The sequence below is a fragment of the Branchiostoma lanceolatum genome, chromosome 16, assembly GCF_035083965.1.
Source record: "Branchiostoma lanceolatum isolate klBraLanc5 chromosome 16, klBraLanc5.hap2, whole genome shotgun sequence".
Lineage (NCBI taxonomy): Eukaryota > Metazoa > Chordata > Leptocardii > Amphioxiformes > Branchiostomatidae > Branchiostoma > Branchiostoma lanceolatum.
Window position 1 is genome coordinate 1577228 of NC_089737.1, and position 16682 is coordinate 1593909.

Sequence of the window (16682 nt, forward strand, 5' to 3'; positions counted from 1 at the left end):
ACAAACAGTGGTAATAATGTTCAGACTTATGACAACTCAAGCGATGAAAACCAACATTTACAAAAAATACATTCTGTTGGAATTCACAAAGCTTTTTTAATGGCAATACACAATTACATCCTGAACATTACTATAATTGCACTCTTAAAGTCTAGAGTAACGACTTTGATATGTATGAAAAGAACAGAAACGTTTGTTACCATCTTAGAACAAGAAGCTGGTTGTAAGCTGGAACCCCCCCCAAATTTGTTCCTTCTAAAACAAAGTAGGCAAACAAAAGTGTGTATGACAAATGCTATTAATGAAGATGACAATATCCCTGAATAGTTTCATCAGGTTGGTATTAGTCACTGGATAACGAAGTTCTTTGTACACAACCAAGCGTTTTATTCAAGCCAACGTTTTGATGACCATCTATCGCAAATCATCAGGATAATACTGACTGGTTGCAGTGTGACATAGAGCCAGTCAGTATCACCCTGAGGGAGGTGACAGATGATCACCAAAATGTTGGCTTGAATAAAATACTAAGTCTGTGTACAAAGAACTTTGTTATCCGAAGACGTAGTAGATTACATGGTGAAGGTGACGCTAGCACTTTGTCCCTTATCTACATGTACCACATGAGTCTGTTGGCGCTGTGTTCCCCATTCACCCGCTGTCACTGAGTATGTCCCGGGGGCGACCACGACATGGACGTCCTCCGCTCGGCTCAACTACAGAGAAGCAAAACAAAATGTGTCAACAATCACATCATATGCATGCATGCAAACGGACAAATTATCTTTTGATTCATCAACCGGTTTGGCTGGGAAGTAGAATGTGGCACTGCACTGCTTGACTGATACACTATGTGTAAGCAATGCAGGACTTGAAACTCATTTTTAGGAATAGGTGCAAATATGTGCACAGAAGGAATTTTGGGAGCACAAGCAACATAAAATAATGTAGAATGTTTGACATATCAACAAAGCTTAAAGTTACTACCTCTCTTAAAGACAAAGATTGTACTATAAAATCACCCAATAAATTTGGCTAACATAAAGTACCAGGGTAAGTCTGCTACTGACTGTCGTGGTGTTCATATTGGCGGAGGCCTGGCTAAGATAGTCACCACCTACACAAGTTACTCTCTCAATAAACTTTTGAAATGTAGTTAGATAAGGAATTGATGTATGGCTATACCTTGATGAAGTTAGCTTTATATGTAACCCAGAATATAAACAAGAGTCTGAAGACCCCAAATCTCCGTGAAATTTGTTTTTATATATGATGCGTTTTTGACAAATATGCCATTGCACTTCCAGTGACACATACCAGAGGGCCCCAAATAGACCTTGACCTTTCTCCTCCCAACACCTACCGACATACCACATATCACAATCCATCTACACGTTCTTCAGTTATGCTGACCAAAAGCAACCGATGACACACATATACACGTGCACACACGCAAATACACAGGAAAACTGCATTATCACCATTTCTAGTAACACTTAAGCTATCCACATAATTTACCACCAGCTGTTGGGACTTGGGGAATTCTTGTCCTAGATATGAGACAAACAGATGTGACAGGTGTGAGATCCTTCAACATACCTACAATGTAGGTGTAGATATTCCTCATTACTTATGCAAATTCAGTCCCAATTTGCATAATTTGCACTTCAGTTTGTACATATCTGTCCAACCTACCTGCATACCAAATAACATAAAATCTGTTGTTCCTGTCTTCAGTTATTCTCCTTAGAAGATTATTACAAATACACCATGATTGCAGTTCCAGTGACACATACCAGGGGGCCCAAAATCGACCTTGACCTTACACCTCCCAACACCTACCCACATGCCAAATACCATTACAATCCATCCACATGTTCTTCAGTTATGCTAACTTTAAGCATCCGGTGACACAAACACACACACATGCAAACACACATGCAAAACAATATCTCCATGAAAAAGTCTTTTTTCATGGAGATAATGACAACACTGGCTTACAATGCTCTGTGTGGTAGTACCGGTATAAGTAAAGACATTGGCTAGCAGTTCATGTGCAGTTACAACTACAAGTTCTACAGAGCTCACAGAATGTCACCCCTTGGTACAACAACAGCAAGACCCTGGGGTTTTTTTCTAGATGGAAAGACTATTCTATATAACTGGCTTTTAGAATACCATGTGGACACCACAGCTATACAGCAAGTCATATTTCTTAAGACATACAACTGTCAAACATTTGAATTCAACTGCGAGGAGGGCATTTCCAAGTTGCAAATATAGATACAGTTACACTTTGAAACAACTTTGACAGGCTGATTTGAACAAGGTTGATTTTCTAAAAACTGAAAGTTGTTTTGATCATGTAAGTTTGTTACAATCATTCTGCGTCATTCTGTATGGTTTCATAATGTTACTTTGAAAACCAGTAGAAAAAAATATTTGAATCTCGTTCACCAATATTATGCTAATCTTCTCTTGCCATTGTTTCAAGCCAGAGACAGTCTGGGATTTTTATGTGTTTATATAGACATATGTAGTTATGGGGATCAATCCACCTTTCAAACTGAAGCAAGGCCACAGTGGGAAGCACTTCCTGAATTAGTTTATGGTTCTGGTCCCAGGGTCCAGATTATTTCATTTTAAGAACTTCTGTAATGCTACAGCTAACCTTTAAATTTTTTTAACATCAAATAAAGTACAACGACAAAGGTTATATTGCTTTTTATGATACTTAAATTTCAAGAATATTCTGTATACAAGTTGTATACAGAATATTCTTGAAATATTGTACGCTTGTATCACATGTGTGCAATAGTACCTTTAGCCTATAGTCTTCAAAAATATCTAGGTGCACACTGGTGCACCCACTGTCAAAAATTGGGTGCACAGCTCCAATTTTGGGTGCACAAAGGTGCACATACACCCAGTATTTCAGGCCCTGCAATGTAATGCTCAGATATATGGATGGACTGAAACATGACTTTTAACCTGTTTTTCATTTTAGTTTCTTGTCAGATTCTGACAAGTTCCCCATCTAAAACCGTCTAGTATATGGGCCTTTTTGTGAGCATTGCCTAGTCTACAGATCTTCATTCTGGCTACTTTTACACTGTTATACAAAAACATGCACAAAACAAAAAGCTTCATCACATATCTGCATAGAGATAAGACATTCCCGGAAAATATAAAAGTAACATAGGTGGCATGGTGGCCTTGTGGTTAGGGTTGTTGACTCAGGAGCTACTGAGTTTGAATTAATGACAGGTCCCTATGTTGTGTTCCTTGGAAAGGCACTTTACACCAATGTCGACTCAGGTGTAAATGAGTACTAGTACCAGGTAGCTTCACTTAGGGACGTCCCTCGGATAGGGCGTTAAATGGAGGTCCCTTATTTGAGGAGATGCCACACCTCAAGCATGAAAAAGAAACCAAAACGCTTATCGAAAAGAGTAAGAGGTCCTTCCCGGCAAGAGTAGATTAAAAAAAATTGGTTTGGATATGCAGCTGTAGTGTTCAGTACGTACAAATCTGGTGTGTTACGCCAGGGGGCGATTTTATTGGGTATGCAATACAAACAAACAAACAAACAAACAAACACAAGAGCAGAAAAGTGTATGAAGTTGTAACTGACTGGGTTTGTTCTGTGTACTGCTGTGTACTGAGGTGTGTGGAACCTGTTACAGTGGAGGCTATCTTCAGGGTTCTTGGAGACCGGTGGACAGCTGTGGTAGTACCTCTGGAAAATACAATGTGTGTATTGTGAACATTGGTTATCAAAATTTATCCAATCACAAATATGATATTTTTGTTCAGGGTAAAAAAAAAGAAGCAATCTAAAGCAGGTAACAATGCTAGGGGGTGTGCTTACCCTACACTGTCTGGTGGTGGTTGTCATGTACTGTAGCACACTAGAAAAGGCATCATCGATTGTCGTGAAGTGGAGAGGATCCTGCAAAAGATTTGATTTAGCTTAGAAATTTGTGCTTTCATCATTCATCGTGTAACAGTTCTTTGAATGGTCAGATACATATCATAATTTATTTATTTATCAAATCTAGAAATCTTAAGGGTAGTCTCTTCAGATAACTAGGTAACTGATTTCCAAGGGAGCTCTTACTAGTCTTAGTAACTTTTAATGTTGAAATTCTTGCAATGGATGTATGTTCAATGTTTTCGCGGTAAGCTCTTCACTACAAAGTTTAGAGCCAACCCCATTGTCTAATTAAGGCATTCTATCTACAATATAGATCAGTGACATTTGATAATGTTGACACAACCAAAATGTGTCCATTATGTGAATGCAGTGCTACTTACTATTTATTGTTTTAACTTCAAATTCAAAACCTCCTGAGCCTTCCAGTTTCGCCTTACCGTGAAATCAGATCCCTGCAAATTTAAAGGCATTTACAGTAGAACATGTTTCCATTCAGACTTCAAATTGCTTGCAACACAGGTCATATTTGTCACTTGAAAAACACTCCATGATAAAGTGAGCAGCTTTTTTTTAGCCTAAATTTGTTGTATTCAGTGTAATTGTACTGTTGAGTGGTCCGCAACATCAGCTTGTCTGCCTGTCGTTCCACTGTGTATTATATTGTTGCAATTTTTAATGAAGAGTAAAAAAATTGTCTATCAGATTGAGACAATGAAAGATATCTAAAATTTAACATCTTTTTGCTTATAACTATCTATATATGATTTTCGTATGACCCCAAGCAGACGTTGGGGTGGAATATCATGTTTTCAGACTGCCAGGCTTCTCTTATCCACAATTGTGGTAACTGGCTGTCTGAGAAGCCTGATAGTCCCAAAATGTTATGATCTTCCACACAACATCTGCTTGTAGATTAAGTTTCATTAACCATTTGTAGATGTAGCTGAAGCCAGCCGTGTTTACCTGTATGGGACTGCCTACTGCAGGAGCTTTAGGCTGTGGCCAGTCAATCTTTCTCTGCAGTGCCCTATTCAGCGTACTGGTACCTCTTTGTGCTGTGCGACACAGTGTACACGACATCCACCGGTCATCGGGATGGTAACACAGCACCTGCAGAAGTGGGAGACTGAAGTCATACTATTGCCAGAAAACTATTACTATAGCCTGAAGAATAGCTAGTCCACATGCAATGCTTAATAAACTGGACAGAGGACTTTTGAATTTATGATAGTTTATGACATAGCTTTCTTTTCGTCTTTTGTGGAGTTGTTCATAATATCATAATACTACGGTAGTATACAATCAGCTGTTGCCTTCTGTCCAGCCCATCCATAGCTGGGACATACAAGTACTAGTAGTAGTCATTCTCAAGGAAATCAAATTAGAGCCCAAACCTCCATGAGTAGACCCAAGTTGGTCCCAGAAAGAGTAGCCTGGTAGGATAGGATAGCCTGGCCTGGTAGGCAGCTCAGCCTTTTCCATTGCCCCTTAAGTTTAACGTTAGCGTTGATTTGATTATATGGATGACATACACACGTGCATCAATTTTCGTCCGAGACAAGCAGGCCGGGAATGATCCCAGGCCATCCCGCTTGTCTGGCTCTAACCAACAAGCGGGATAAAAAACTTAAATACCGTGTTTTCTCGATTAAAGTACGCACTTTTGAAACTTTTCAAAATCCAAAAAGTGTCTCAGGCCATCGCGAAAGTCGGGGTGCGTACCTAATTTGAGGTCACCGTCCTGACAAATTGGAACAGAAGCTGAAACCAGCCGGAACACGGACGAGGGGACCGTCGAATAGCACCGATTTGTCCATATAATGTTTAGATAAGAATGTTGACGCGAGAAAATAAAGTTGAACTTCAATAGACGACAGTGTTTCGTATGTGCATCATTTATATTAACACGAAAAATAGATACGTACAGTACGAGTACACAAGAAATCTGGCGTACTGAACACCCGGCGCCCGGATCAAGTCATGCCGCCGGCATGGTTCAGAACCCAGCCGTTGCCAGCCCAGTGCCCAAGGAACCCCGAAAAGAACACCGGCACCGTAAGAACACCATAAAAATAAGACATGCGTAAGACATGCATGCGTGTATTTTGTGATTTTCGAAGAAGAAATACAAATCCTGATCCCGGGGACGATGTTATTGTTTTGAGCTACGTTTCACTTCCGGTGACCTCGGCGGCAAAATTTTCGATAAAAAAGCACCCTTTGCCATTCTTAAAGTGGACTATTTGACCGAGGATTCCTTTCTTTTAACGCTGACCCGTTAAATTCTGTGTATGCACCGATATAAACGTCATAATACGCATAATTTTGGCAGGTATATCAAGCTGGGACGTGAAAATGCGACCTGTCTGGCCTCGGCCATTTGGCGCGAAAAATTTAGCAGCAGCCAATAGGAGATGCGTAACGGGATTGCGTCACGCAATATTTGCATAGTATTACGCAATCCAACCACGGCAGCCGTGTCAGGGCAGCGAAGGGCTCGGCAGGAAAACATTGCGGTTTCCAGTTTTCGGTTGGATGTAACGCCGTATTTCACCGTGAAAACTATATTTTGTGGCGTTCTTCGGATTTTATATCAAGAAATAACTATATGTTGCCAGTATCGGGAGTGTTTTCTGATCACATCATTCTTACCCAGTGTTGTGAATAATAATAAATGATCGCCGATTCCTCCGATTATTTGCAAATCTGTACCTCACGGCCGGCGCTATATGAACCGAGCAGGGTAACGTTCGTTAACCATGGAGTTCAACGTGCTTTATAAAGAATGAAACATGAAAAGTTCCTGCTAGAAAACGAGTTACTACACTTATTAAAGTATTTCTAAACAATTATTTGTGGTTGGAACTGCCTTCAGGACATGTACTTGTCAGGACATTTCAACTGTGACATCGGCCCGGAGAAGGGGTGCGTACTTTATTCAGGTTTTCTCATTTTACTTTTCAAATAGCCGCAAATTTGCCTGGAACTTTGCCCGAATCGGGGGTGCGTACTTTAATTAGGGTGCGTACTTTAATCGAGAAAATACGGTAATCATATTTTATTTTTACCCGAAAAAGAAGTTTTTGGCCATACTGTAAATCGTACAAAGCAGAGGCAAAATGAGAAAGTACATGCTGTAAAGAAAAAAAAATATTTCGGAAAATGGATATTACTAATGTCGTAGAATGCCAAAGTCAATATTATTCCAAAGTCCAAGAAGAAGTTTTGAAAGAACAAAAATGAAGAACCTATTTTCGGTATACTAAACTCTGTGTATTTTGTTTTGTTCATCCTTCCTGACCATGTAAATTTCATAACAAAGGCAACCTTTTTTGCCAAACTTTTTTTTTTCGCACGCTAGCATCAGTGTTGGGGTCCCTTGATGATGCCACCCATGAGGGCATGCAAGCCATTTTCCATTAAGCGTTCGGTGGTAGAAATACTTTTTTTCAGTGTTCTGCAATATTGCAAAATTTGGTTCTGCAATTTGAAAATATTTTCTACAAATACACATGCCTCCATACTACAACCTTCTCACCTTAATAATGCCTACTTATTTACATCATATCAAGCTTTGCAACATTGCCGTAATTCTCTATCTTAAAGTTTTACTAGCAAAGTTTGAAACAGGATCAACATGCATTTGTGTGAAAAATATTCAAATTAATAGCGAGAATTGAAACAGCAAAAGCGTATCTATTCAATATCAGTCAAATCAATAATTCATTTTATAATTTCAGTATGTGTATTAAAATTAAATTCAACCAGCCTGAAGAGGACAAGTGCATACAAAATATCCTTGTGACAAATACGAGTTCTAGATCGCACGACCTGTGACACAGCCACGGCCCACAGAAAAAAAAATGGAAAAAATATGTAAAATTCTAAATAAAAAGCCTTTACACAAACCTTGGCCTTTGCGTACATGTAGTTCTTTGTATAATAGTAAAAAATCGGTTTTAAACATCGGACTCCGACTTCGGACAGTCAGGAGACTCCAGGCGGCCCGGCGATGTTATTGTTTTTCACATGGGTGCCCCCCTCCCCACTGTCTCGGCACAGGAGAAAAGTTCCGCCTTCTCCACACAAGGCTGTGCTCAAGATCAATCTGAGTAGTTCTCAACTTCGTCGCTGCCATCTGGGCTTCAAGATCCACGGGCTGATGTAGTGCCCACCGTTTCGTTCCTAAATCTATCATCGCGCACATGCCCCGAGTTTGGGCTATGAAGAAATCGCATGCTTGCGACATACTTGTTTACGCTAGAAACATCCGGGGATTGTTTTCCCGACTTTTGCCGACCCTGAGATCGTGACCACTGAGATAAGCGAGGTTAAAGGAGTCCTAAAGTCCAGAGGGGGAAGATATTTTCCAATAGATGATAATTTTAGGAAGTAAAAATGAATACTTTTTACAATATACGATGAAGAACCCACTAGTCCAATGCACATCAAAAAGCATTCAGTATTCTACCAAACTCCCCAGATGACCCTCTATTTTCTGATTAAATAAATTAAACAGCCTCAGCCTATGGCTTATTACAATGTGCCTGACAAGGCCTGACAAAAGTTAGATTACAAAAAGAATGTCAGGGTGGTTAAGAAAAACTTGTCTTGCTTTGTGTTCGTTTATATCTTATTAACAATTGGCCTACTTATTGTGCTTATAACCCCCCTCATCTATGCCAAAAATACTCACCATTAAAGATGTATGTTTACACATAGGGAATACATGGGTAGGGTCTGCAAGAGTTTAGTGAGTATCATATTGTTTTAAAAAACACACCTTGTGTAATTCATCATAAGCAAAATTCTGTAAAAACTTGGCTGATTATGTATTCATTGATACATAATCTAGTGGAAAATAACACCGCCTTCTGGAGTTTAGGACGAACTGCACGAATTTCAAAATTTTCTCACATGATTCGTCTTTGAAGTTATCACGGAAAGTGTTGGAACCCCCCGAAAAAAACTTGAAACTTTTGATCATACGAGGCAGTATGTGAGGCAGTCAGAACGCACCGAAACGTCACCAGCTTGCGCGACGCTGTGGGTTTCAGTTTATTTACAGCGCCGCTAGTTTGCTAAATATATAGAACCACCATTGAATCCTGAGCCTGATTTTTTTCACGTCCGAAGTTCGTACGGAACGCCTGTCAGAACGCGTGAGCACCGATCTTGGAGACCTTTCAACTAAACCCGTTCTGAAAAGAAATTAGGGTTAGCCTTCTTTGATTTGTCGCCATGTTTGTTTTGTTTAGCATGGCGACGGCATGTGGAAAGTTCGGCGTGCATGGCTTTTATTTTTTTATTGCGCGAAATATTTATTCATAAATATGTCATTGAGCATTTCAATTCGAGATTGTGCCTGAAAATCTCAGTAGTAACAGACTCATGCCAAAAAAGTAGAGACAAAACTTCCTTCACAGCGTGCAGCTCAGCGCATCCTGACGTGCTGACTGACACGTGGCGACGGCGTGTGGAAAGTTTGGCGCGAATGGCTTTTATTTTTTCATTGCGCGAAATATCTATTCATAAATATGCCATTGAGCATTTCAATTCGAGATTGTGCCCGAAAATCTCTGTAGTAACGGACTCATACCAAAAAAGGAGAGACAAAACTTCTGTCACAGCGTGCAGCTCAGCGCGTCTTGACGTGCTGACTGGCAGGTGGCAACGGCATGTGGAAAGTTTGACGTGCATGCCTTTTATTATTCTTTGAATAACCTAGAAAACTATCATAATAAACTACGCACAAAAAGTTCGGAAACTTAACTTTGGTTGATCATATCTCCGTTGTTATTTTACCGATTTTGATGCATTATATATCCTTATAAAGCTTGTGTGATTTCCTTTCTATTAACAAACTTATTGTGATTGAAAAACCACGGAACAAGTACCAGGACTAATAACGTGAGTGGGTCACAGAGAAAAAGTGCCCAAAATTCCCTGTTGGTGTCATAGGCGCGCTGTGACATCCTATTGGTATGGGCGCGGATGATGATTCAATATATTGTTTCCTCAGGTCCTAAGGTTATTTTTAGAACACAGACCACCCAAGGTTATTTCTAGCACACAGATCATCCAAGGTTATTTTTAGCACATCGAAGATCCAATTGTTTACACCACAGCATTGGGTGGTGGCAGCGTCATGATATGGGGAGGCATTACCTCATTAAGATTAGAAATGGCAGTGGTTAATTCCCCAATGGTTATTGGGGGATCAAGGACAGAGGGGTTTACAGGAGGCGGGGATGAATTTAGTGAATCGTTATTTGAAATTTGCAGATCATTTTCTGGGTCAGGACAGTCCTAAATGTATTGTTAAAAAGTTTACTTTCTATTGTGCAAAAATACACCAATTTCTAGAAACATGCTGCCGAGCGTATAGAGATATGCCTTCAAGCTTGTGTCCGAAAATCTCTGTGGTAACGGTCTCACACTAAAGACAGAGACCGAGCACGGCATATTCAGACAAATCACGCCGAATGGCCTAATGTTTGTGTTGCAATAAGTGGCAATACTTTCCGTCTAAGCGGCTAGTTTGCATGTGTCATGGCGGATCTTTTGTGCATCGAGAAAGGTGTTTCCTGTAGGTTTTACGCAGCTCCAGCCAAACAGACCATGAGTATTGCATCTGAAGATAATGAAAAGCGGAAAGGTTGATAGTTTGAGTGTCTTTTCTATTTCTTTTCAGAACGGGTTTAGTTGGAAGGTCTCTGAGATCGGTGCTCGCAAGTTCTGACAGGCGTTCGGTACGAACTTCGCAAATTCCGTATGTTCCAAACCTCAGTCCTTCATAGAAATCAAAAGATCGTAAAATATGATTGTTCAGCTATTTTCTGACCGAGTATAGTCAACTGTTTGTGTCTTATATCAATGTAGAGACCGTAGAAAACAGCCGTTCTGGGTGCCCCATATGACGGCCGTCATTGCGTGTTTCCTGGCTTGTTGGGGCCCCAAATGGGGTATACCGGCAGTGGTAGAAATACTTTTTTTCAGTGTTCTGCAATATTGCAGAATGTCAATTTTTTTTTCTGCAAGTTGAAAATATTTTCTGCAAATACACATGCCTCCATACTACAACCTTCTCAACTTAATAGTGCCTACTTATTTACATTATATCTAGCTTTGCAATATTGCTGCAACTTTAATTCTTTAGTCTCTCACTCTATCTTTGATTATCACTAGCAAAGTTTTAAAGAGGAATAACATGCATGTGTGTGAAAAATATTCATATAAATAGCGAAAATTGCAACAGCAAAAGCATATTAATTTTTATTCAATATCAATCAAATCAAATATTCGTTTTCATTATTTCAGTATGTGTATTAAAATTAAAATCAAATTCAACAGCCTGCCTGATAAGGAGGACAAGGGCATTATATCCTTGTGAGAAATACGTGTTCTGATTCGTATCATAATTAATAAATTAGATCGCACGACCTGTGACACAGCCACGGCCCACTGAAAAAAATGACGAAAACCGAGAAAAAAATGTAAAATTCAATATAAAATGGCTTTACGCAAACCTTGGCCCCTGTGTAGTTTTTTGTATAAATCTGAAACATAGCTATCGGTTTCAAACATCGGACTCCGACTTCGGATATTCGGGGAGACTCCAGAGACGGCCCGGCGATGTTAGTTTTTCACGGTGGGTGGCTGGTTGCCCCCCTCCCCACTGTCTCGGCACAGGAGAAATGTTGAGCCTTTTCCACACAAGGCGGTGTTCAATGTCTATCCGAATAGTTCTCAACCTCATCGCTGCCATCTGGGCTTCAAGGACCACAGACTAATGTAGTGGCCACCGTTTCTTTCCTTCTGTCATCGCGCCCATGCCCCAAGTTCGGGCTCTGAAGAAATCACAGCTTGCGACATACTTTACGCAAGAAACATCCGGGTGTTGTTTTCCCGACTTTTACCGACCTCGAAATCGTGACCGCTGAGATTAGTGAGGGTTGACGGAAATGCACGAATTTGACATTTTCTCACATGACTCACGAAGTTATCACGGAAAGTGTCGAAACCCCCCAAAAAACTGACCTCAAGTAGCACTGGCAGTCGGAACGCACGAAACGCAGCGCTGTGGGTTTCAGTTTACAGCGCCGCTAGTTTGCTTACTAGTAAATTATAATCTCCTGAATTGAGAGCCATTGAATCCCGAGTCTGATTTTTTCTTCTTCTGCAAAATTGCAGATTGTTTAATTTTTCTTCTGCAATCTTGAAAATCTTTCTGCATTTTGCAGATTGCAGACGGGTATTTCGAATGCTGACCGGTATACCTATACCGTATACGGGTACCTATACGGGTACCTATACAGGGTTTTCCCCTTACCCCTGTACCACTGCCCTCTGTACGAAAAGGTTAGACAGTAATATCAAGCACGGCTACTTCTACTAGTATAAGTAACATGTATTATACATGTTACTTATACTAGTAGAAGTAGCCGTGGTGACTTACAAAGGGTGTTTTTGCTTGATATTACTTTCCCTTCTTAGGGAAAGTATATGTAATACTTTGTATCAAGCAAAAACAGCTTTGTTAGTTGCCACGGCTAGGACAACAACAACAACAACAACAACTTAGTCTTGGTTTTAGCAAGGTCGTTTTTGACAATATTGGTTTATTGGTAAAAAGACTTCCATTACTCTCACCTCTCAAATAAACGTACCGGTACGTTTATTTTTTTTCGCCTGTAGTTCCACCCGGTATGTTCTTATTCTAGACGGTACGTTTATTATTTTTTGAAAAATTGAGGCTTTGCAAACCAGGAATCCCTCTAAAATCGTAAGTTAAGGTTTATCTGCCCATATTTCCCCGGTATTTTTGCTCGTAATTCGCTATTTTTCGGCCTACCGGCGTTGATTTTCTCGCCGCTTTGACGGCCTTGTGAAAAGTATCCTGGCGGCACTCGTAACATATCGGTCGATATCGCTATGACGCTACAAAGTAAACCGGAAAAAAAGACGCGACATTGACATTTTAAAATACAATTTTCATATAAATAACTTTGATAGTCTCTGTTTATATCGTAAACCAAAGCACGCTGATCAAAAACGTGTGGAGTAGGGTGCACGCCTGCACGGGGAATAATAATTTCCTGACCACTATATCCGTAGTATCGGCAGCGCGGCGGAAGAATTATTTGTTCGCAGAAGACATGTAACACGTTAAAACAACAATCATAACTTATAAATTAACTTCCCTTGTAATATGTGTTTTGAGGCCACAAAATCTCTAAAACGGCAGAAATATGTCCGATATGATTCGGTAAACAACAGCGCGAAATCGCGAAACATGGCCGCCACTCTCAGGCATGGCGACAGTAAAACTAGCAGCATATTGCGTAGTGCGGATACCGATCTTTAAAATGATACCGTAAACGCATGGAAATATTATATTTTTTGGGCAACGATAGACACACAAGGCCATATTTATTTTCAGAGGGTTCATTTTTTTAAATTATCGTAAGATTTTCCCAATTTATCGCGGGTTTCTAGTGTCAACACGTAATGGGTAACTTCTTAGTATGTGCGGTCTGTGACGTTGAGCTACTTTTACAGTCGATCTCTGTTCAATATTGTGGGATTTACCGCGGGAACTCGAAATCCGAGCGTCTCACATTGTTTTCGACGCTTTGGAGCAAAAGTTTATAGACATATTTCTTTTGTGGAAGGACTGTGTTCATATTTGTGTTTTTTTGTGGTTGATGTCTTTAGAAAATATGATCAGGTACATTTTTAAGTACTCTGATGATTTTTGTTATATGTCACTGATTGTCAGTCATAATAAAATGATATAACAATTTTCTTTGATCACTTGCTTCAAGTTCCAAGTAGAAAAAGCATGTATCATGTACATTTTCACTTGTTGAATTTGAAAGTACCGTGGCCCCCGGTTAGGGGTCATAGCGGGGAACCTATGCCCAATTTTTCAATATTACTATTATATTTTACGAAGAGGCGAGGAAGATCATCATGATTTGAACAAGCTATGGACAGTTATTCTGTTCAATATCTATATACTTAATAGGTATGGCATAATTGACTAAATATAAGTTACCTACCTGCTTATTATCTTATTTCCCTCTGACAGTGACAGTTGTACATGTATGGACACAGTTTACCTAGCCTCGACTGTCGATTTTTGAAATTTTCCTATTACTATTATATTTTACGAAGAGGCGAGGAAGATCATCATGATTTGAACAAGCTATGGACAGTTATTCTGTTCAATATCTATATACTTAATAGGTATGGCATAATTGACTTAATATAAGTTACCTACCTGCTTATTATCTTATATCCCTCTGACAGTGACAGTTGTACATGTATGGACACAGTTTACCTAGCCTCGACTGTCGATTTTTGAAATTTTCCGGGGGGTACTTTTATTCCAGGGGGTACTTATATTACATTTTGAAGATTTGTCCGGGGGGTACTTCTATTCCAGGGGGTACTTCTATTTGAGAGGTTAGAGTAGTGAAGTACACAACTACTGAAACAAATATCCCTGGCCATCTTTGAACTTTATTCACCTTTGAAGCGGTGGCACATCTGCAGCGCCGAGTCAGCTCAAAGTACATACTAACGCAGATTGAGATATCATGGTTAACCAATATACAAAATCTAGTCGAGAGTATCGAAGTGTGATAAATTAAAGTTACAGTATTAGCTGGTGCATGGAAACCAAAGAAGTTCATAGAAGTACATGTAATATTATACAAGGAGGTTAAATATGTCTATTTAAGGTCTCACTTCTGTATTACTCCGAGTGGGTACCCTAAAAGAATCCGTGCCCCATGAACGGCTGCATGAACGTGTGTCTATATTGGTGGGAAATATCCTTTTAGCTAGCCCAGCTGATCTCACGCGTCAAACTGATGGAAGCTTGTTTGTAACTGAAGAAATTAGCAGGCAAAGTTCGGCAAAGTTGGGGGTGTAGCCAACTGCAGTTTGTAATTGCTATAAAAAGAGATTGTGTGTAGTGAAAATGTTGTCAATTTTTTTACATAATCCAGGGTAACTGTTCTCAGCTCTCTCTCTGGCTCATTCCCCGTCGTCGAGGATTAGTGGGAACTGTTCTCAACATGGAATGAAAAACATTGGCACATTTTCTATATCTTCATTACGAACGCGCCCATGTAAAACACGTATTATAACATGTAACGGGCGAAAAAACTCATGAATGAGACCTTAACCTCCTTGTATTATAGCAGTAAAATAAAATATAGATAAAATGATAGCAGATAAATGGTAAACCTTAGTAACATTACTATACCTAGCTGAAGCAGGAAACAATGGAATTTATATACCAAAAACAAACGAAATTGATATAAATACACAACTCCTAGAGCATATAATGTACTCAGCTACCATGAAACATTTAGAGGAACATAACATCTTATTGCCAACACAACATGGGTTCAGGACCAATCATTCCTGCGAGTCTCAACTTATTACTACCCTTCACGGACTTTTTTCCTGGTTTGACAAAGGTACACAAGTTGATATGGCCATACTTGATTTTGCAAAGGCATTCGACAGTGTCCCTCACATGCGGTTACTTAGGAAGCTAGATTATTATGGTATAAGAGGTAAAACACTTCAGTGGATAAAGAACTGGTTGACTGACTGACCCAAACTTGAATATGCGTCCTCTGTGTGGGACCCCCACAAACGCATACATTCACAAACAAACAAACTCGAGGACAAGTTAGAAGCAGTACAGAGGCGTGCCGCCAGGTTCGCCACTGGCGACTACCGTTTGACTACCAGCATTACACACACTCTGCAAACCCTCGGTTGGCCCACCCTTCAACAGCGCAGACAAGTTGCTCGCCTTTCACTTATGTACAAAGCTGTCAATAACCTTATTGCTATCCCCATCCATAATATCCTCACAAGAAATACTAACATAACCAGAGGACACCAGCAACGTTTTACCACAGTCGCCTGTAAGACAGAAACATACCGAGGCAGCTTTTTCCCAAAAACAGTCATAGAATGGAATGCACTTCCGCAACATCTTATCGAAACCAAGACTACAGATAGCTTTAAAGCTGGGGTGGCCAAGTATTATGGTTACCCCGGCTTCACCCAGCTGTAAGGGGAGGAGCCTATACCTAGTGTGGCATTATGTACAGCACTACTTTGTTCGTTTATTTTTGCACCACTTTTTTTTCTTGTTGACGGCGTGCACCACCACCACCGGCCACACTTGGGTAAGGCCTCTGACCATAAGTCCTAGACACTATGCCCCACGCGGGGTTTTGTCTAGTATCACGACAAGACAAGACAACTCCACCTTCGCCTCGAGGGTGCCCAGTTTCGTCTAGACGCTGAACTCGAACTTTGACCCGATACATGTCAGTGATAACCGATTTGTCGGTAGAAAACACAAAGAATACGATATCAATAAACTGACCTTATCATTTGGCATGGTTTTCCTTCCTCCTAAGTACCTTCACTGGCAGGTTTTGAGTGAAATATGATCTAGAAATGATCCAGACAAATATTCTCACAGACTCGAAAGACGCGCGCGTTGCCACAAACAAACTGGTTCCGGGTTCTGTCAAGAATGCTAACTATACGCATGCGCAATATTATGAGTAGAGTAGAGTACAAACTTTGTTAAAAAAATTAAATATTACTCTGAATACTCATACATGTGGCGAAGAATTCTCATGAAATTAAGTTTATACAATATTTTTAACGTTTCTCATCACATATTTCGTGTAACTAAAAA

At 40.0% G+C, this 16682-nt stretch overlaps 1 protein-coding gene across 1 annotated transcript in view; it reads right to left on the bottom strand.

The window, feature by feature from the left end:
• LOC136421330 (A-kinase-interacting protein 1-like) overlaps window positions 1-16520 on the bottom strand; it is a 66683-nt gene extending 50163 nt beyond the window's left edge. The window contains exons 1-5 of the mRNA XM_066408561.1: window positions 16362-16520; window positions 4901-5047; window positions 3872-3952; window positions 3635-3739; window positions 621-716 (exon numbers count right to left, since the gene is read on the bottom strand). Of these exons, the coding sequence (XP_066264658.1) occupies window positions 621-716; window positions 3635-3739; window positions 3872-3952; window positions 4901-5047; window positions 16362-16376 (444 nt within the window). The 5' untranslated portion in view covers window positions 16377-16520. The remainder of the gene's footprint in view (window positions 1-620; window positions 717-3634; window positions 3740-3871; window positions 3953-4900; window positions 5048-16361) is intronic.
• Between the last annotated feature and the right edge of the window lie 162 nt (window positions 16521-16682).